The 22981-nt window shown below is 32.3% G+C and overlaps 2 protein-coding genes across 2 annotated transcripts; one reads left to right on the top strand and one right to left on the bottom strand.

Annotated features, from left to right (window-relative positions):
* Positions 1-792: 792 nt before the first annotated feature.
* Positions 793-2095, bottom strand: LOC111402715 (aquaporin TIP3-1-like). Its single transcript, XM_023031060.1, has 3 exons — positions 1813-2095; positions 1466-1716; positions 793-1324 (listed from the first exon to the last, which is right to left on the bottom strand). The coding sequence occupies exons 1-3, from the start codon at positions 1940-1942 to the stop codon at positions 929-931; spliced, it is 777 nt and encodes a 258-aa protein (XP_022886828.1). The 5' UTR covers positions 1943-2095; the 3' UTR covers positions 793-928.
* A 7612-nt stretch (positions 2096-9707) lies between these two features.
* On the top strand, positions 9708-18109 carry LOC111400498. The gene is made up of 9 exons (XM_023027910.1): positions 9708-9902; positions 9995-10037; positions 11456-12579; positions 12860-13711; positions 14043-14821; positions 14865-16128; positions 17060-17110; positions 17807-17991; positions 18086-18109. Exons 3-9 carry the CDS (start codon positions 11475-11477, stop codon positions 18107-18109), a joined length of 4260 nt encoding a protein of 1419 aa, XP_022883678.1. The 5' UTR covers positions 9708-9902; positions 9995-10037; positions 11456-11474.
* Positions 18110-22981: the final 4872 nt, after the last annotated feature.

Here is a 22981-nt window from a genome sequence, read left to right as displayed (position 1 = left end):
AAGAATCGCAGAGAAGAGAGAGGAAACCTATTTTTTTAAACCTTTATTTGTAAATTTAACCTACTTGTTTCCAAATCTCATAATTCACTCATATAAATAGGTGATTATCGGGCTTCACTCAAGCCCAACTCACCATCAAAGATAAAAAAATCTGTTTAAAATCAAATGAGCTATGAATTGCGTATAAAATAAATAAATAAATCAATCAAATAAATCAAATCTAAATTCAAGATGTATTAATTTATTTTCACTATAAATAAATATATTTTGATTGGGACATTCGTAGACATTAAAAAAAAAAAAGAAAAAGGTCCGTCATATTTTTCCAAAACTCACAATTATTCAATTATTCTTTTTAATTAAAGTTAATTGAATGGTTATCAAATTGATCACGAACTGAAATGTCCATAAATCTCCGATCAAAGTTTTGTTTAAATCAAATCAAATTCAAAATTCAAACCCGAGCTTCTAAATCGAAATAATGAATAAGCCAAATTCTCAATAAATCATATTTTCGCCACATGACCCATCATTTTCAAACATTCAATTAATCAAAGAATCATACGATTTAATAGTTACAAGAAGATTTTAAAAAAAAATACAATTTATAACTCTTTCTATATTTTAATAGACGAAATTTTTCGTACAGTGTTATTATTATTATTTTTTCTTGTTCTAATGTTAGGAAATAAAAATTTCCTAGAATAATGACTGTGTTTGGTCACTAACGTTGCTGAGTACCCTAGCATAGGTTAAAGTCGGGCTTAGTCAATTTTTCAAGTTTGGGTATGATTGGATTCAAATATTACACATTTAATTTCGAATAGCAGAATTATACGATACAAATCACAATTTTTGACAAACCCTACAGGCAAAAACGATTTAAACACGAACATGCAGGTTCTTTCATTCAGAATACCAAGTAAAACTAGTAATCTTCTGGGGCCAAAGGCTGGTGAAGGTGATGCGTGGGGTGCGGGGTCTCGGTTTGTATCACCCCGAACTCGTATATAACTCCAGCCAGAGCCGCACCAACGAATGGTCCCAACCAGTAGACCCAGTGGTCTTTCCACCTCCATCCCACAAGTGCTGGCCCGAACGCACGAGCAGGGTTCATCGATGCTCCGGAGAAAGGCCCTCCAACCAGCACATTAGCCCCAACTATGAAGGCAATGGCAAGAGGAGCAATGGTGCCCAAGCTTCCTCTTTTTGGATCGATTGCAGTCGCGTACACTGTATATACCAGTCCAAATGTCAGCACAATCTCCATCACCAAAGCGTTCCATTCTCCTACTCCATCCGCCACGGAAAACCCTCGCGGCCTCTGCAAACACAGGATGCTTATTAAAAACGAGTAGAAAGTCCCGGTACTTATAAGCACTTATAAACACACCAAAACATGTGCTGAGACATGCAAGTAATTAATTAAGGTGGAAGGCGGGTGGGTTTTTCTATTTCTTTTTACCAAGCCATCAGTTGCCAGCCTCAACAAGATAGCAGCTAAAACTGCACCCAAAAGTTGAGCAATCCAGTAGTAAATAGCACGCAGCACAGAGACTCTTCCCCCTACAAGTGCGCCGAAAGTGACGGCAGGATTGACGTGCCCGCCGGAAACATTCATACTCGAAGCCACAGCTGCAAACAGTGACAGGGCGTGGGCGAGAGCGATGACCACCAGGCTTGATGCTCCTAAGGCTGTATCCTTATACATCTTATCTGCAAATCGATACAAATTGAGAATAATATGAGCTGTACGTCCATGTGCACCTACTTCTTCTTATTTTCAAGAACGTTACTGAAGAATTAAGATACCAAGAGCAAGGACGGAGCCTTCGCCGGCGAAGACAAAGACGAGCATGGAGAGAAACTCAGCCAAGGTGGCCCTGGCAGAGTCGGGGTGGGTGGCTTCTTCAGCCCTACCAAAAGTATACCCACGAGGCATGGTTTGATCGATCTGGTTCTTTCTTGCTCAATAAAATTTATCAAAAACCCTGTATTTATATGCTGATATATGTATTAGTAAGAGGAAAACATTATGAACTGAACTGAAATCTCCGTTAAATGAAGAAAAGGGCAAAATATATAGAAGATTACATGTAGACGATGAAATGTGAGTGCATGAACATGCTTATATTAATAAAAATGAGGTGACACTTGGGTGAAGGGTTGCAGGAATGATGCCACGTGCGTGTATGCGTTGGCTTTTTATTGCAACAACGTTTCTTGCTTTCATTCGTCATAGGATTTTATCCAATTATTTTTGGTAATGATTGGTAATGAGAATGGGAGAAATGGTGTTTTGTTGAAAAAATGAGTGGTTGAAAAAGAAGGAAAAAATTTCGATTTATATGTAATATTATTTTATGGAAGATTGTATGGTTGAAAATAAAAGAGAGAAAAATAAAATGTAATAGAATGTAATTTAATGGAGATCAAACAGGGGCTTAATTTCAAATTGGCTCAAATCCACAATTGCAAATAATAACATTATTAATGTCAATATCGTTTAAAGTTTTAATAGTCGACGTCGATTTAATTTCAAATTTTACTGCCATCGATTCTCTCTAAAAATTATTCAGGACAACTCCAATGCTAACATCATTGCACCATTTTCTGGTACAAAGTTGCTCCAATATAACACCAAACTTTGCACCATTTTGGTGCAGAATGGTGCAAAGTGAATAGTGTTGATTACACCGTTTTTTGCCCCCAAATGTTAAAATGTCCATTTTGCCCTATTTTTCATTTTTCAAAGATAATGGTTAAAAGTATTTGTGTCATTTTCATTCTATAATGATAATAGTAATGATAATAATAATAATTAATTACACTATTAATTATATTATTAAAATTTATTATTTTTAATAATATAATCAATAATAATTAACGTAATTGTTAATTTACCGTAAAGTTTAATTTGTAAAGTTTATGTTTAAAGTTTAATTTAATGTAAAGTTTATATTATTAAAGTTTATTATTTTTGTAAATTTAACGTAATTATTTATCGTAAATTAATAATATAATCAATTACTTTTGTCAATTTAATATAATATATAAAACGCGTGAATAATTAGTAATCAATATATTTGTTAATTTAATGAAGTTATGATCTAATAATTTATATAGTTATAAAATAAATAAATATTTTTTTAAATAAATACATTGACAAAAATCGAAAGAATGAATAAAATAATAAAGCAATGTTCATTTGGTGTAATGATTGGTGAAAATTTTTGCTTTGGTTTGGTGCAGCGCTGAAGATAGCCTTATACCATGTTTGATCCCCATTATTTCCTTATTAAAATGAAAAATATGATCGTTATCCATCACATCAAACCACCATATTTGACTTTTTATCTCTTGTGTGGAGCTCATAACAATTATATTTTTCATTCTCATTTTTACGATAATATGGCTCAAACGGGTGCTTAATTGGCAGTTGTATCATAATGAATATTCCACATAATCGTTATGCTGCATTTTAACTTATCAATACGTCATGTCAAGAAAGTTTAAAAAATAAACTAATAATGAAGGCCAATTTTAATTTTAAAACGTTGCTATCATGCTATAGCGCTCATTTGATATTGCAGTTTTTAGGATGATTGCTTGAAAAGTTAAAGGTGTATATGACTATTAGTTAAGTAATTTTCGTAAGTGTTGAGGACGACAATTACCGATGGAATGTGACAAAAGTGGAAAATAAAACAAAAAAAAAAAAAACTAAATTAAATTAAGGGGACTCAATTAAGACGAAGTATAGGGACCAAACTGATATTTCACAGAATGTTAAATGACCATAGATGAAATATAGCCTTGTCCCATTTTTTGAAAAGATTTTATAAAACTAGTTTTTGTCACGTGCGTTGCACAAATTTTATAATGTTTTCATTAGCTTACAAATTGTAGATTTCTCTGTTGAAGATCAAAATTGTCACTTTCGTAACTACAGGATTATGCTAGATTAATCCTTATTTCTTTCTCTGAAATTTCTTATAAAAATTAGTTAATTGTTGTAGCACTTCTTATAAAAAAATTGGCTAAAAGTATTTCAGCACTCGCAACCTCAACTACTAATGTTTTCCTCAAGAATTCCTTCTTGAAATTTGGGCTTGTTTAAGAGCAATGTTACTTTCTTCTAAAATTCCTTGTGGGACTTACAAAACTCACAACCTTAGCTCGAACGACTTGAGAGCAATCCTTATTGCTTCATCCAGAATTCCTTCTGGGAATTTGGACTTCATAAGAGCATTCATTACTTTCATACAGAATTTCTTATGGTAGTTGGATGGAAGGTCATAGCACTTAAAACCTCAGTTTGAAATATTTAAGGAAATGTGGCATGGCATTGAATTGATGCAAAATAACTAACATTGAATTATGTCTATATATAATTTGCTTATCATTTTTTCATGAAAACAAATGTTTAGCTTTCATAGAAAATTACAAATTTTTATGTAATGCTTTTCAAGGATTCTTTCTATTGACCTGTTGAATTTTTTATATTATTTGATAGGATTACTTGTTCCCACCACAAATTCGTGAATTAGTATAATTTGTCGACCAGCTTTCGAGTACAATGAAAAATTTATGCCAATGATATTTTTGAAACTTTATAAATCGATGTTATCTTTTAACTTACAATTATGTAAAAATAAAAAATAAAATAAAATAAGCCACACACACGTACTCCTCCTACCCCGATTTTTGACAAAGAATCTCATTTTTTAACAGAAATCATTTAATGTTTTAGATTTATTTTGTTAAAAATTTAAAAAATAAAAATAAAAAATTTGTCCCCACCCCAAATCCCCCAACCACACAATAAATGAAAAAAATGAACATTGACGGAGACAAATAGAAACAATTAGGGAAATGTATAATAAATGAATAAGACGTCGTCATTTTATTATTCACGTAATGAATGACCAAAAAAATAAAATTGGGAGAGAATTAGCAAGGCAGCACTCCGTGCACTATGGAATGCACGGAGTGCGCACTCTCTATGCACGGAGAGTGCACACTCCGTGCACAAATTCGCCACCACCGCCACCAGTGAGATAGAAGGCTAAACAATGCTTCTCAAAATCAATTGGAGTAGAAATAGAATTCAAGGAGCCTTTAGCCTTACCATTCATTTTAGACATGATCTCAGCCACCCTCTATTGACACCCCGAGCATCAAAAATCTGCTAAGAAAACAACTTCCTGTACTTGTTTAAGAACAAACATGTCGTGCTGATGCCACCATCTGTGAGCATAATCTTACATAGTAGAAATGGATAAAAATGGACAGTACAGAACCCATAAAAAAAATACAAGCAAGGAAGTAATATTTGGCTATGAGAAAAAGAGTAAACTCAGAAGAGGTATTGCTAAGGATTCAATGGCAGCAAGGGTGGTTGGAAGAAGAGGGCCACCCTTCAACTCTTTTTCTTGGGTCAAACGGAGCTCATTTTGATTCCCTCTCACCACAGACATGCTTCCAACCTGTGAGTATATTATCAGTATCTGGGAAAGATGATAAAAAAGTCTATGGCCAAAAGTTCATTTCCAACTTCTGGTAGGATTTATGATATGTGCTTCTTATGTTGGAGAAATTAGGGAATTTGATCGGAACAGAGGCTTTAATGAAGTGAAAAAATTTGACAAAGATGTTTTTCTCTTCCACCAGAGTGTATTGAACTTTCTTCACATTGAATTGTTATACTTAGGTTGCTTTAGAGAATAAAACTTTTAATAGCTTAAATTAGTTACAATTTACTAATCGGGTCAAATTATATATAGCTACAATGCAACTAAATACTTTAGATATGAACAATGGATGTGTACTGTAAATGTCGGGTAAAAAGGGAAAAAATGAAATGTCACTGTATCACTGTATCAATGAGAAGACAACACGACGTCGTTTTTACTCCATGATGGGGGAAAAAAGATTTTGTTATAATGTGATAAAATGGAAGAATTCACTGTTGATTTCTATAGTGACTTCTCATTCTCCTTTTTATATAGTAGGGAAATGCTTTTTTGAAAATTGTGTTGTTAAAAAGTAGGAAAAATTTTAATTTTATGTGCAAAATTATTTTATTGAGAAATTGTGTAGTTGAAAATGAATTTGAAAAAAAATAAATTTTAAAGAGCAAAGTGATAGATACCCAACTCACGCAATAAAATAACAAGGGTAGAATAGAGAAACGAAAGGTGGCAGTTAGCAGCACATGCAAGTGATAGAGGCAGTTGGAGAATTAGTTAGATAACTATTATGAATAGAATGAAAAATGGAGGGGAATTTGTGGAGAATTTGGGTAGTACCTTGGGAGAGTTGTGGACCTCTTAAATGTCCATTTATCCTTTTATTTTTATCCGTTTCACTGTTAGTCATTTCCAGATTACAAAATCTGCTTTTCTTATAGCAGATTCATTTCCTTTTGTAATCACCATTCAGTAATGGAATATTACAATCATGTTTGAGTTCTGTTCTCACTTTTCAATCCATTAATTACTGCACTTGGTGAAGTGAAATTATTGTAGGGTTCTATCAATTGGTATCAGAGCACTCGATTCTAGGGAGGATGGAAACAAATTATAGCAAGAAATCGGAGGAGATATGGATAGGAGACCAAGCACTTGATTCTGGATTAGATCCACTTGGTCGTCTCAAAATATCATTATTCTATAGAGAAGATACAAAGGGGTGGGTGTTAGAAGCAGAGAAGATTTTCTCTAGAAATCAGTTGTTGGAGGTGGAAAAAATAAAGGCCATCGTAGCTTGTTTTGATTGGGGGATGAATTGAAGGTGTTGATGATGGCTCGATTCGACGTGAAGCAGATCTTTGTTGGTGGTGAATTGTCAGCCTGGAAGCAAGGGGATGAGATGAGCTGGGAGACCGAGAATGGAAGTCCAGAGGAAGAATAGTCGTCATTGGAGGAGGAGAAGAAATCTGTGGTGAAGTCGGAAAAGAAGGAGAAGGGACGAGCCTCTACTTCCCCGGAAAACACCCACGCATATCCACATCGATCTTACGAATCGGGATGAATAGAGGGCGTGGGGATCGGCCAGAGAAGACCATCGGAGACTGGAGGTCAACTGAAATCTTACCATTACTACCGTCGAAGGAAGAGAAGAAAAGATTGGAGCAAGTTTGGAACAAAGCCTCTATGAAATTGCTGAAGCAGGAGAACAACAACGAAGGAAAATCCATAGATTTGGACCATTTTTTGGAATTAGACTATGACAGGGAGTTGGCCCAACGAGGCAATTGCAAAATTTCATTTAATCAAGCCCAAGACGAAATGGGCCTATATGGAGTAAGGATAAACGACCCAATAACTATTTACACCCATAAAACCCATCAGATTACTCCAACCCCTAGTCACGCCAATTCGCTGCAATCTGGAAAACAATGGTACCACCAGTGGAGGGAAAAGAATACAAACAAGCATCACAGTATTGCGGTTGTAGGGCATAACTCCTATACTGTACTAATTGAGCTGCATGAAAAACATTCTATTCCAAAACCACAGTAGCCTCAAGCAATTGATGAACTATGTGCTTTGAATCAAGTAGAGGAAGCTCATGTTCTTAGTACTTGCTACAGAATGGGAATTCATATGGACAAACAAGTAAGCTTGGCTCTAGAATTGGCCCAACAGGTGAAACAAGTCCAATTGATTTTCGGCCCATGTAAAAATAAATTTAATTTGCTCTACCCATCTAAAGGTTCCAGCCCATAGTTTGCCGATCATCAAAAGAATCCCTCGCTTCTCAAAGTGAATTCCAAATCTACGGCATCGATTGTACCTGATCCGACAACGATAACAAAGGGAAATGGCCAAAGGATCAATGAGTTCGTGGAGGGTACAAACGGGTCTATGCGGCACAAGGAAGCTGAGAGGTGGGAAAATCGGAATCGACGCCTGAAAATATCGGGGTTTGCGGGTAATAATCCATCCGATTGGGTTTTAAGAGAGGAGACTGCACTGCCATTCTTTAATGGATTTATGGTAGAAACGTCCACTGGGTCAATTTTACTAACCAACTTTGATAGAATGTCAAGATGCCCAGATGAAGTTGTTCGAAGAGTTCGAGTGACTGCGTGCTTTGAAGATCCAAATTGAGAAGTCAGGTTACTTGGGACATATGACATCCATACCGACCAATTTGTCATTGCTCCATGCACTTGGAACACATGCCAATTATACATTGGGATGGCATCCAATGGCGCTACTCCTAAAAAAGGGTTGACTAATGAGGAGATAGAGATGAAAAGTAAGAAGGGGTGGAAATATCTTGAAACTCACATGCTTGCAATCAGCTACAATTTTATTTCGGGAGAATGGGTTCAAAAATTGGAGTGCCAGCAAAGGGGTGCGACCACCTATGGGATTTTTATGGACAATATACTAGTAATTAAGAGGTCTGCCAACTTGTTCAGCATGAAATGTCCTTTCCCTGCTCGGATCATGACTGGCATGGAAAGGGTATAGTTTGGATGTACAAGATTTTTGGAATTGGTCCGATTTTCACCATGAGGACAGAGTAAATTTCGAGGCGGTGGGTAATGATAGATACCCGACTCACGCAATAAAATAAGAAGGGTAGAATAGAGAAACGAAAGGTGGCAGTTAGCAGCACATGCAAATGATAGAGGCAGTTGGAGAATTAGTTAGATAACTATTATAAATAGAATGAAAAATGGAGGAGAATTTGGGTAGTACCTTGGGAGAGTTGTGGACCTCTTGAATGTCCATTTATCCTTTTATTTTTATCCGTTTCACTGTTAGTCATTTCCAGATTACAAAATCTGCTCTTCTTATAGCAGATTCATTTCCTTTTGTAATCACCATTCAGTAGTAGAATATTACAATCACGTTTGAGTTCTGTTCTCACTTTTCAATCCATTAATTACTGCACTTGGTGAAGTGAAATTATTGTAGGGTTCTATCACAAGGCTCCATCATGAGCTAAAACTCGTACATCATACAAGTTTTGTTATTTTTTGGTACATGAATCTTGTACTAGATCAAGACTTTCTTTTTTCTTTCCTATTTTTAATGTAAATGAAATTTTATTCAAGATAAAAGTTTTTACGTCTACTTATCTTTATCTTTACTCTCTTAAAAGAGAGGCTTCCTTTACTATTCATTCATGTCACAGTGGTTTTCACACTTGCTCGATTTACATATCTGGTTTTGCTACAGTTGGTCGGTCCCCAAAATGAGCCACGTTTTCTTTTTGAGACCGCATAGTCGGCGTCTTGTTGCTTTTGTATTGTCTCACGTCCACATCCTCTCGTGAGGAATAATTAGTGTAGTTGATTTTTTTGACTTATTGGAGCGAGGAATAATTAATGTAGTTGCTTTTTTTGACTTATTGGAGTGTAGTTTATTTTGTTGACTTGTTCAAATCAGAAAACATGCCTTCACGAGGTATATAGCACAGTTATTAGATGATTGTCCTTTTTCCCCCACATAATTGAGATATCAAAAGTAACATTATACCCTCTATTTAATAAATAATTTGGCACAATTACCCTTCATTTTCTAACTACACACTAATTTCCATACCTATATTAATGTTAAGGGTGATATGGGAATTAAAAAATATAGTTGTCCAAACATTAATGAGTGGAACCCACATTTGAAGTAAAATGTCGTGTGTTGTTTATTTTTTTTTTCTTACCACATAAATTTCGCACAATACTTTTCTATCAATTCAATCCTTCTCTTTCTAAATTCTAGCCATTGTTTTGCAGAACGAATTCTCCCCAAAATCTTGTTTTCTCTGAAGAAAAAAAAAGGACGTCCTTCTACTATAATTCGCTTTTGCCTTTAGCCTAATTCGTATTTTCTTGTCATCAATAGTGGAGAAGAAAATTCTAGAAGTTGCAACAATTAGTTTGGGTATGTTCTTCTTATAATTTTTCTTTTTTGTGCATTTCTTTTTTTATTTTCTTACTGTTTATTTAAGGTACGTAGTTTTCCTTTGTTTGTAGATGAAAATCTAGCTGGGTTCGTCTTCCTTTAGCTCCATATAAGGTATGTTCTCGTTTCTGTAGATGCATGAAAATATATCTACGTTTACATATTTGTAGTTCATGAGGTTGAAGGTCATGAATTTTCGTCGTTTCGAAGCTGGTGAGGAATCAACTATCATCATTCATAGCCAACTTCAACAATTTCAAATCACTATTTCACTCCATTTTTCATTCACTGTAGAAGAAAATGAAATTGCACTGGACGCAAAAAAAAATGTTAATAGAGGGTGAAAATTATATAGATGTGTACATACACATTTACATACATACATGTTTATGTGTGTGAGGAGAGGGGATTACTTTTCTTCGTATAGAATATATTTTATTTAATTAGTATATAATAATAAAATAGTATCTGCCTTTACTATAAGAGAGGAGATTGTCCAAGTTATTGTTTATGTTTGGCAAAATTTCACACGTAACCAGTTTCTTCCTTTAGTATGTAGACTAGAGATATTTTTTTCTTCTTATTCTTGTCTAATATGAAAATTATTTAAGTTGAAAACGCCTAACTTTGTATGAACTTTAAAAATTCTTTAAAATATATGTGTTGGGGACATGTAAATTTATATTAACTTTAAAGATGAATAAAATTTGAATTGAAGGCGCCGTGTAGTATTTAGTGCCATGCCTTGATTTTTTATAAACTGATAGATGACCGTGGTAGATAGAAGTCTTGTCTAAGTTAAATAGTTATAATGGAAGTGTATTTATAGGGAAATTTATTCTGTAGGTTGCTTTGAATTAGAATTTCAAATGTTCCAAGAGAGAAGCTAGAGTACCATACTTTTTCATTGAAAAAGATACTTTGTTAGAGCTTATTAAGGCAGAAATTCATAGATGGAAATCTTTTATTACTTGCTGCCCGAATTCTTTTGTGCATTTCCAGTCGTCCACTTATGAATTTATTAAGTTTATGATTGTTGATAAATTACTTACATTATAACTTTAGAAATAGATTGCATATGTAGGTTGATTGGGTGGAAGCAAAACCACTAAATTTACAGATGAAAAATATTTTCTTTTTAGAAGTCTTTATTTTCTTGCTCTTCGGTAGTAGTATAGCAACAACTTTTACAACATTACAATAGTATTTATGTTTTTAAAAAAAAAAACTATTAATTTTACAAGAATGATATAAAAATGTTAATCTTTTATTCCTGTTTTTACATTATATAAGTCTTATTAAAATTTTATTTCATCAATAGTTCAGTCAACAGTGTTTATATTTATTGCTATTGCTTTGAAGTAAACAATTTTTTTATTAAATTTTAGTTTTATGCGTGTTTTTACTGTTGTGAGAGTCTGGTTCACTTGTGTCTATCGAATATTTTTCCTATTTTGGAAAATTAGTAGTATTATTAATTTTTTAATTATTTCATTCACTAAAACGAAAATTCTTTGCTTTCGTTAAACTAGAGGTGAAGATCTTTTCCCCATGGATTCTTCGAACATTGATAGTACTTCTCAAAATGCAACTGAATCGTATACTGCTTTTATTCGCCAACAACAAAACCAAAGACAGGCAAATAGGAGGAATCAAATTCAAAGTCCACGCGTTGATCGTCGTAAAAGAATAAATAATTCCACGTTGCATCCTAATTTTCAGGCTTCTACTTCAAATAAAGCACGTACTAATATTGTTCATTCTAAAGTACGAGGGATTTCTAACCTATTAAACATACCTACTAATGCATATGTATTACCGACATGGAACTATTGTGAACATTGTGGTGCGCGAAAATTTTATCGAGAAACTAAAGGGTTTTGTTGCTCTGATGGAAAAGTTAAACTTTGTATGCCTGATTCACCAACTGAATTGTATAATTTATTTACTTCTAAAGAACCTGAATGCATGGAGTTTAAGAAAATTTCACGTGGATATAATAACCATTTTGCATTCACTTCATTTGGTGTAAAGTGCGATACAGACCTTTTTAGAGCATATAAAGGTATTTACACATTTAGAATTCAGGGACAAGTATATCATTATGTAAATCAACTTCTGCCGGAAAATAATCAGCCTTCTTATATGCAATTATATTTTTATGATACGAATAACGAAGTTGAAAATCGTATGAAAATTTCAGAAAATTTTGTTGAATCTACTTTGATCATTTTGATTGAAATCTTGAAAGTAAATCCGTATAGTAGATTCTTTAGGTCTTTAAGTAATAGGACCAACTTGCACGACCATCGAATACAAATAAGATACGATCCTGGACTTGATCAAAGAGTCTTCAATACTCCTTCAGCATCTCAAGTAGCCGCTGTATGGATTGAGGATGATGAAAATGCAAATATTCGTGTTCGTGATATTACTATATATGGTCATTCTGGTGATTCACATAAGGTTCACTATTATTATGGTTATTATGATCCTTTGCAATACCCTTTGCTTTTCCCATTTGGAGAACCTGGTTGGCATGAAGGTATTCAGAGATACAAAAAAACATATTTTGAAACTCAGAATTTACCCGATTGCGTAGCTTTTCCTAGCACAGTAAATTTTGCAACTGAAATCATTGCAAATGAGGCTCAAGGTTTGCTATTAAACTTTTTTATATGTTTACTAATTCATATAAATTAAATGTTCCAAATGGGTGTAAGATGCATTTTTTTATCCTTATGCAGTATTCAATGGAATGAGGAAACGATCACAGGTTTCTTGCCGCATTTTTTTTTATCCTTATGTAGTATTCAATGGAATGAGGAAACGATCACAGGTTTCTTGCCGCATTTTTTTTTATCCTTATGTAGTATTCAATGGAATGAGGAAACGATCACAGGTTTCTTGCCGCATTTTTTTTTATCCTTATGCAGTATTCAATGGAATGAGGAAACGATCACAGGTTTCTTGCCGCGAGTACTATTCTTACAAGTTACAAATTAGGCCTTCTAGTAAGTCTGTGTTGCTTCATACTGGTAGACTTTTTCAACAATATGTTGTAGATATGTATGTTAAAATTGAAACTGCCAGATTAGACTATTTTCGTAGCAATCAGAAACAAATTCGTGCTGAACTTTATCAAGGTATTGTGGATAGTGTTCAAAATGGTGAAACAAGAGGGTCAAAAATTGGAAAGAAGATTGTTCTACCACAAACTTTCACATGTGGGCCTAGAGATATGCTTAAAAGATATTTAGATGCAATGGCTATCGTCCAACGTTATGGAAAATCAGATATATTTCTAACTATAATATGTAATTCAAATTGGCCAGAAATTATGCAAGAACTCAAACACAATGACGAAGTTCAAAATCGACCAGATTTAATTGCAGGTATATTTAGAGCAAAATTGGAAGAGTTAAAGAACGATTTATACAAAAAAAATATTTTTGGTTCAGTTGTTGCTCATATATACATGATTGAATTTCAAAAAAGAGGGCTCCCTCATGCCCATTTATTGTTGATTTTCAACTCTGCCCATAAAATTTGTTGTGCTGAACAAGTTGATATGATAGTGTCATGTGAAATTCCCGATAAGAATAAATACTTGCATCTTCATTCTGTAATTGCAAAACACAATATGCATGGCCCTTGTGGAAACCTTAATCCAAAAAACGTATGTATGTTGGCAAGTAGTGGTTGTAAAAATAAATATCCTAAGGATTATTGTAACAGTACTATATTTGGTGATAATTCATATCTCTTGTATAGACATCGTGATAATGGTATTTCTATTAAAGTAAGAGGCCAAATGTTAGATAATCGGTGGGTTGTACCATATAATCCTTATTTAAGTGCAAAATTTGACTGTCATATTAATGTTGAAATATGTTCTTCTATTAAAGCAGTAAAATATTTGTACAAATATGTGTATAAAGGACATGATCGTATTAATTGTTTCGTAGGCAGAAATGAAATAGATAAGGAAATTGATGAAATTTTTGCTTATCAATCAGCTAGATGGATATCTCCACCTGAAGCTATGTGGAGAATTTTTTTCTTTTAATTTGTCAAAAATTTATCCTACTGTTTACGCTTTATAATTTCATATTAAAGATCATCAGCACATAACTTATAATAGTAAAGATGATTTATCTTTTATTATTGGAAATGAGTATACGAGAAGAACAATGCCAACTGAATTTTTTCGGATGAATGAAGTAAATGAATTTGCTCGAACGCTATTGTATCGAGATTTTCCAACACATTTTGTGTGGAATGCAACTGGAAAAACTTGGACTCCCAGAAAACAACACATTGTTATAGGGCGAATCGTGACAGTTAATCCATCCGAAGGAGAACGTTATTTCCTTCGTGTTCTTCTGAATCATATTAAAGGTCCAACATCATATGACAGTTTTAAAACTTTAAATGGAGTAACAATCAATACATATCGAGAAGCAGCACTTTTACATGATTTGTTAAAAGGAGACAATCATTGTGAAGAATGTCTATTTGAAGCCATTATTTACAAAATGCCCAGTTCTTTAAGACGTCTTTTTGCTACACTTCTTACACTTTGCAACCCTAATCATCCAAAGTTATTGTGGGATAAATATAAAGCCTATATGATTGATGATTATGTACATCGAAACATATGTGTTAGTGATGCTGAAATACAAGTTTTGGAAGACATCAATTCTATATTAGAATCGTCAGGAAAAAATGTAAATGATTATGGAATAGTTTCATTCTTTGTAAATATAGATGAGACTCAAAGATTGGCAAGAATGATTGCAGAGGAAACAATGAATTTTAATATTCAACGAGACTTTAATTGTGTAGAGAAATTCAATAAAGAACAACGATTTGCATATGATAAAGTTATGGAAAAAGTAAAAAATGACTCAAGTGGTACTTTCTTCATTGATGGTCCAGGGGGAACGGGGAAGACTTTTTTTATACAAAGCACTTCTAACTGCTGTAAGAGGTCAACATTTCATTGCTTTGGCAACAGCGTCTTCTGGAGTCGCTGCGTCTCTGTTATCTGGAGGTCGCACAGCTCATTCAAGATTTAAAATTCCTTTAGAAACAATTGGTGAAGTGAATTGTTCTGTTAGCAAGCAATCAGCTTTAGGAATAATGTTGAAAATGTCTAGGTTAATAATTTGGGATGAAGCGCCTATGGTAAATCGTTGCGCTATTGAAGCTGTAGATAGAATGCTTAGAGATATTACTGATTGTAACTTACCTTTCGGTGGGAAAGTGATAGTTTTTGGAGGAGATTTTCGACAGGTTCTTCCAGTGGTACCGAGAGGGAAAAAAGATGATGTAATGAAAGCTAGCTTGGTCTTTTCAGACCTATGGCCTTCCTATTTACGTTTACCATTGGTTGAGAATATGAGGGCAAAATCAGATGCTATGTTCTGCACTTACTTACTCAGAATTGGAAATGGAACAGAAGAAGAACATACTTGTAAGTGTATTATGCTTCCGAATAGTATAATTCTACCATTTGAAGATGAAATCACATCTTTAAAACTTTTGATACATTATGTTTTTCCAAATATACAGGCATATGTTGACAATTTACATAATATGATAAATAGAGTTATTCTTACACCTACGAATGAATGTGTTGATTATATTAACAAGATTTTACTCGAACAAATTCCCGGTGATTTTTCCACATACTATAGTTTTGATGAAGCAATTGACAAATCGGAACAAAGCTTGCACAAAGATTTCTTGAATACTTTGACACCAAATGGTATTCCACCGCATGAATTGAAACTTAAGGTAAATTGTCCTGTAATGTTATTACGGAATATTAATCCTTCCGAAGGATTACGCAATGGAACACGCCTTACTTGTCGAAAATTTGAGAAAAACGTAATTCTTGCTGAAATTACAACTGATGAGTATTGTGGGAAATATGTTTTCTTACCAAGGATTCCTTTTATACCTCTTCAAAGTAATCGAAACTCAATTCAATTTAAGAGAACTCAATTTCCAATTAGATCGTGTTTTGCAATGACAATAAATAAAGCACAAGGTCAAACACTTGATTTTGTCGGTCTATATCTTCCAGAACCAGTTTTCTGCCATGGTCAGCTATATGTAGCATTATCAAGAGCAACAACGAGCACATCTCTAAAAGTTTTATTGAAACCATCAAGCATGGACAACTCACATAATACATGTACTAAAAATGTTGTGTACAAGGAAATTCTTTCGTTTATATATTCGTATACCTAAAATGTTTGAACAGGTATATTTTTTATCTTCGAGAAATTTTTATAATATGTTCTCGTACAATAGTATCCTCAATTTTAAATACATGAAAAATTATGTCGTTACTATTTTTTTTATTATTTGCATTTGCTATAAAAAAATTTCACAGGTTTCATTATCGGGAATGAAAAGTTCTTTTTAATTCTTTGCTACATGTGTACGATGGAATCACTAATGCCAGCTTCAATTACAACCTACGTTTGCAAAAGGTATGATTCAAATTTTTTAGTGTTAGTTTAATAGTTTGCCAGATCGATAACTAATTTACTTTAGTAAAATTTCAAAATAAAAAGTAATTTCTCTATTTTTAGAATATATTTACCTTTAAGAGTTTCACATTGTCACATAAATATTTTTCCATCAGTTAAAATGTGCTCTTATGCCAATTATCACAATGTTTAACTTTGTCAAAAAAAAAATAGTATAATTATGTATTTTACGGAAACTCAATTTCAGATTCCCTTATTATCAACTTCAAGTTGTTTCCCCTCATATATTTTACAGTCTTTCACATTTAAGATATATGTAATTAATACTATTTCTACTACCTCTTAAAAGAGGGGGTTTATATTACTGTTCATTTATATCACAGCCGTTTACGCCCACTATTCCACAACCGTTTTTTCTACAGTTCACATTTTTTTTGAATAAATGAAACAGTATCTCCTTTCTTAACCCTAAACAAAACTCTAGCTTTCTTTCTCAAAACTCTTGCCCTTGTTCTCAAACTTTCAGCTAAAGGGGAGATCCATTTGAATTACACTTGAAATACACTGTCTATGTTCTTGGCAATGGAAGAAGGAGGCTTTTTCTATTATTCGACTTTTGTTTACGGTAAGGGCCTAGCTCTTCTTCTTCTTCTCTTTTTCTTTTCGAGTTAGCAGAGGAAGGTGATAATGAAGAGTATAGGACACCGATGGTCACTGTAGTAAATGGCAGAAGAATCGAAGGCTGTCAAACTTATTTGATAAAGAAGCACATATTAATAACTAAAAAGAAGAGGAAGAACATTGTAGCCAATAATTTTCTTTTTTAGTTTAGTTTTCGGAAACCTTTTGAGTTGTTGATGAGGATTTAATTCAATTATGTTGCTTTGTTATGGTGTTCTAAATCTTGATTGATTCAACTGGATTTCTAATCCTTTTGATTTTCTTTTAATAATCTAATTGATGTCAATAATTTTTTGAGGTAGATTTGTTAAAAATTAGTTTCTCTATGAATATTATAAGTTTCCTAAATTTAAGTCTTAAATATAATTTGTTTGCCCTTTGTGCATCATAAGTTCTGATTCTTGGACATTTTTATGCTACTGTAATTCTATCAATAGGGAGACTAATGTTTGATTTTCCTTTTGAAGCTCATGGTTTATTGAAATCATTTTGCTGCTTCTGCTTCTTGCTGGTTCCACTTGCACACTAACGGAATTTCACTTTAATTGCTTGCAAATGATGTGTAAAATACGATTTATGGCTTTGTCATCAGCTATTTATAATTTGATTTTTTGCTTTTATAATGAATTAGTCTAATACACTACTTTATGCAAGCTACTTAAAGCATTATCTTAATTTCTCTAAGTGTGTTTGCAGGATTAAATGCTAAACATGGTGTTACTTTGAGCACACCTACGTCTTTTAGCAATCCCGTTGCTGGAGGTAATAATAGTATGGACATGGGGGTAGTTGTTCGCTCTAGCAAACCTTTCGCAATGGTTGATGAAATTGCAAGAGGATCTTCAGCAGCAGCAGATAGCTTACAGCTTGGAAATCAAATTGTAAACTTTGGGAATATGAAAATAGGTAAGAACTTGGTACAGAAGCTTACTACTGAAGCTCAGATAAATCAGAGCTATGCAATGCTTGTGGTAGTTATGGGGCAAGGTATTTTCATAAATTTGACCATAAAACGCAACTCTTGGCAATGTCATGACCTACTTGGTACGTTACGTTCTAATCATATTTTATATTTTTCCCTTTTGTTTAAACTATGTTTCAATTGGTCAATAAATCTCATTTATGCAAGTGAATCATAAAATGTTCAATTTCAACAAATCATCTTGAACTAAAAATATGCTAATGTTATATATTTGAATTCTGTTGATTTTATACAATAAGATCAATAATACATAAGTTTCTTTTAATTTCGATAGTCCAATAATATTCCTTGTTCTAATTAATTTTTACATAAAGATGGTTTGATGCTCTTTTAGAATTTAATGAACATGTTATGCTTTCCCTTTACTTCGTGCAACGTTAGGAAATATTTAAGTGAATTTAACATTATTCTTCTTGATAGAATATACAAAACTGGTGTGTGTACATTAACTCTTTCCTATTTAATCATCTAACTTGGTTTGGTGAACAAAAAATTTTGTGAGCAACTATTTTTATTCTATATACATTACATATTTCTTTATCAATGCATGAATTGATTTTATGGAAACTTAATAAAAAAAATTTTACTAATTTTATTATTAATCTAAATTCTAACCAACAATGTTATTTTTTCAGATTAGGATTACAGTCATCCTATATCTAAAGACGATTAATCTTACATGGTCGAAAATATATTCACTTTCAATGCTGATAAATATGCAAAGACGGAATTTGGATTGAATTATATGATGATATGTTTCCTTGCATTATGCTATATTGTTATGTTTCTTAGTATATGATATTTTCAATTTTTATTAATCGAATCATGAACATACGAAAAGATAAATTTTCAAGATGCTTATTCTTTACATTCCTACTCTTTTAAAAAATGGAATCTTACGTCTACTATTCATCTAGGAAGCATTTTAAGTGTTTTCCATCGTATTTCCAAATCCATCTATCAAAGTAATTCTTATACTAATGGTCTAATAATATTTTTTTATACGATATATATTCTTCTCTAGCCAAAGACAATCTGCTACCGAAAACTTTAATTCATGATTCCATCTTAAAAAAAAAAAAAACATTACCTAGCCTTAATTTCTCTTCTTGTTCTGAATTGTTGAAATTAATTCGAAATAGTCTATAGGAATTGAAACATTTGTAAGTATAATTCGCGTGCGACATTTCTCTTTGAAATGTTATGTAATTTCAATTTATTATTTGTAGAATATTAGACACAGTATTAGTGAAATTTAGTGATCGCTGGTTCAGTATGTGTGAAGATCAATTTTGCTAATTTTCACCTTGCCTTGTCACTATTATATCTAATTCAGCATTGACATTTTTTTACCTTTCTAGGTTTCTTCAGATTAGAAATGACTTATATTCTTTGAAAAATAAGAAGTTGATTATTGCAATAGATATTAAACCATACATATAAATTTTCTAAATATCTTCTAACTCTTTTCTATAATAGTTTGAACTGCTTTACGTTTCATATAATCTTCATGTCATGCTTGATGTTGTCGCAAACAAGGGATAAGATCTGCTATCTTCATTCGTTTATGTCTTCAGTTAATATAACTTTAGATAAGAAATTCAGTCAATTATATCAAATATGTATTTTTTAACTTTTTGCATCCTTTTGTCTATGTTATTTTAACTCTGGTCCTTCCTAAATAAATGCATTATGGCGATTAATGCATGAACGTTGAACGTCCTATATCTAATCTATTTATCGTCTTTTTTGTGGTAAGGTAAACCGACAATGAGAAGTTAGCTGATGATGAAGAGGAAACTAAGGGGAAGTACATCCACGGTGATGTATTCAAGTACCTGAAATACAAATTTTTGTTTATAATAAATGATGGTTCAACCTTAGTATCCTTTATTATATTTTCCAACGTCCTGGATTCGAAGTTTTCTATTTACTCTTTCGCTTAATTAAAAACTAATGTTTTTCATACAATTCATACATTTTTCGACCATAAATTGAATTTTCTTCTTACTAATGTAATAAGTGAACACAATAGCTTTTCAAAATACATAAATCCAACAGAAAATAAAGAAAAAAAGACAAACAACAACGATAGTAACATTTAACCTAATAACACCTATAATAATATAAGTTAAGCTCTCCACAAGTTCGTGAATAGATAAAATTACTTAATAAATAAAGTTACTTACTAAATGTATTATCCATGAAACACTCGTATTTGAAACATATGGATTAACAATCCTTCTTCCAATTTGTAAATCTAACATAATGTATTAAATTTTATCAACACACACACACACACACACACACACACACACACACATATATATACACACACACGTGAAATAGATATTATACAAATGAAAAAAAATAGTGCCAACTTTCCACGCATAACTTTTTCATATAAACCATCATTAACCTTTTCTTTCACTTTAATTCTCATCCATGCAAAAAGATATTTTACAAACCAAGTGTATGGTTGGATATTAAAACAAAGATTCTTCTACTCATGTTCTATCTATTAATATCTGATTTCGCCTAAATAATTTTATGTTACTTTTACTTTCCCCTTCAGCATCAAAATTCTACGACAGTATCGTAAACATCATACTCTTCAACTACAACTGCAAAAGTTTAAAAACTCCGTTTTCATTTTCGTTTTTGTTTTCTTATTGGTAAGTTTTACATGTTACTATTGTTTTACTATAATTATCTTTTATTAATCCAAAAGAAGAACGTTAGATTATTTCATAAAAAACTTTTAGAATTAAAATAATTGATATCATTTGTTTACGATAAATTTAACGTAATATTAACAACTGTAACTATTTGTGTAATAATTTCTTCTTCACATAATCATAGGATATCAAGAATGGCCGCATTTTATAAACTTATCCCACAGATTTCCACTTTTGAGAAGAATTGGACTGCAAAAATCATAGTTGCAGGAAAACAAGCACCTAAAACTGCTCGAAATAACATTAGCAGCTACCAAAACCTTCTCTTAATGGATTTAGAGGTAAATATATATTTACGAATCTTCTTATTTCTATTCTAAATATTTGTTTTCGTAATATATTTATATAGAACTCATTTTAACATTTGAACAGGGTAACAAAGTTACTGCCATAATCTATGATACAAATATTACGGCTCTTGCAGATGAGCTAACACTAGGGAAAACATACATGTTATAAAATGCAACTGTAAAAGACAACAGAAATGAGTTCGGAGGCTCGCTTGAAGACAAAGTTTGGACCATAACAGCAAAGACAAAGATAGAAGAACTTAAGGAGGATAATTTAAACCTTCTCTTCTCGAGATATGAACTCACAGCATTCAACAAACTTGAACGATACATGGATAGTAATGAAGAGATAAGTATGATCACAAACACATTAACTTATAGCAAATATAAATTTAGTTAATATTTTTTAATCGTTCTATTTATATTCATTTTATCATATACAAAATATGATATCAACACAACTTCTTTTTTTCAGGTCTTATAGGCATCGTTATAGAAGTTCGTCAAAAAAGAATTATCCAAACCCAGTTTGGCACACAAGCCTGTCTTCAAGATGTTGTGCTGATAGATAAGTCTTTCCAGACGATCATATTAACGATGTGGGACACTTTTGTTGAAAATGAGTGCGTTACTATAATAGATAACATTGGAAGCAAACCAATCATCTGGGTGACTAATTTAAAAGTTTCTTCGTACAACGGTAAACAGAATAAAAAAAATATTTTTTTTACATTTATATTTTAAGTAAAATGAACACTAACTTTATGATTAAAATTTTTTATTTTTTTAGAACTTACGCTCTCTAGAAAAGTGAACAGTACTTTTTTCATTAATCCTACAATTGTAGTTGTCACAGACTACAAAGAATGGTTATCGAATAGAACTAACAAATTTCTTCTATTTTTCTAACTTCATAAATTTCGATAGTAAATCTCACACTTCGTTGTTTGCTTTATTTATGCAGGATTGAAACAAACAAAGAAAAGCTTGACAAATTAATCCAAGATAAGCCAACTATTGCAGTGACGCCACCGAAAATTTCACCTCCAGATGAAAATAAATTCACGCCAGTTGCTGACTTACAGGGAGTCCATTTAGGAGTAATTTCAAAAACGTTTAATTAAATATATATATATATATATGACTTACAGGGAGTCCATTTAGGAGTAATTTCAAAAACGTTTAATTAAATATATATATATTTTTGACCAATACTAAAAAAAATTACGCTCTTTCTTATTACTATATTTCTCATTTCGTATGCAGAAAAAATTTTATTGGGTCAAAGCGCAATGGAAAATTACTTCAATGAACCAAAAGTTTTGGTATATTGCATGTAACAATTGTAAGAAAACGTCAAGTGCAGACTTGGGACAAATTCATAAGTGTCGTTTCTGCAAATTTGAACATGCAAAAGCAATACCAAGGTAACATGTACTCTAAACCTATATTTAACTATTTATTAAAAATAACACTTCATTTAACAAAACTTACTATGTAATTTAATTAACTTCTCCATATAGGGTAACTGCTTTCGTACATATTGAAGACAACTCTGGAGGCTTGGATGCAACCATAATAGGAGAAACCGTAGAAACTTTATTGGAAGCAAATGCCGTCCAAATTATGAACCATTTTGAAAAGGTTAACTCCAAATACTACTAAATTTTTAATAATTATTTGCATTTACTTGATCATATTAAATGAGTATAATTTTAATATTTCAGGACGTTGATACACAACTAAAAGATCTCATAAGAACTAACAGCGAGGAAGAACAACTTTTTTACCTAAAAGTAACACCAAAAAGCCAAAATCCACCTGAATACCGATATGAAATTATCTTCATATTCAACTCTTC

This window comes from Olea europaea, chromosome 10, assembly GCF_002742605.1.
Source record: "Olea europaea var. sylvestris chromosome 10, O_europaea_v1, whole genome shotgun sequence".
NCBI classification, from domain to species: domain Eukaryota; kingdom Viridiplantae; phylum Streptophyta; class Magnoliopsida; order Lamiales; family Oleaceae; genus Olea; species Olea europaea.
The sequence above is the reverse complement of the archived record's forward strand: the minus strand, read 5'-3'. Positions and strand labels throughout refer to the sequence as shown.

Coding starts and splice junctions, on each gene's coding strand:
- LOC111400498 (XM_023027910.1), top strand. CDS start 11,475: ATGGATTCTTCGAACATTGATAGTACTTCTCAAAATGCAACTGAATCG. Junction 16,129..17,059: donor GGACAACTCACATAATACAT/GTACTAAAAATG, acceptor GTTTACGGTAAG/GGCCTAGCTCTTCTTCTTCT. Junction 17,111..17,806: donor TTTCGAGTTAGCAGAGGAAG/GTGATAATGAAG, acceptor GTGTGTTTGCAG/GATTAAATGCTAAACATGGT.
- LOC111402715 (XM_023031060.1), bottom strand. CDS start 1,942: ATGCCTCGTGGGTATACTTTTGGTAGGGCTGAAGAAGCCACCCACCCC. Junction 1,717..1,812: donor AGGCTCCGTCCTTGCTCTTG/GTATCTTAATTC, acceptor ATCGATTTGCAG/ATAAGATGTATAAGGATACA. Junction 1,325..1,465: donor GGCTGGCAACTGATGGCTTG/GTAAAAAGAAAT, acceptor CTGTGTTTGCAG/AGGCCGCGAGGGTTTTCCGT.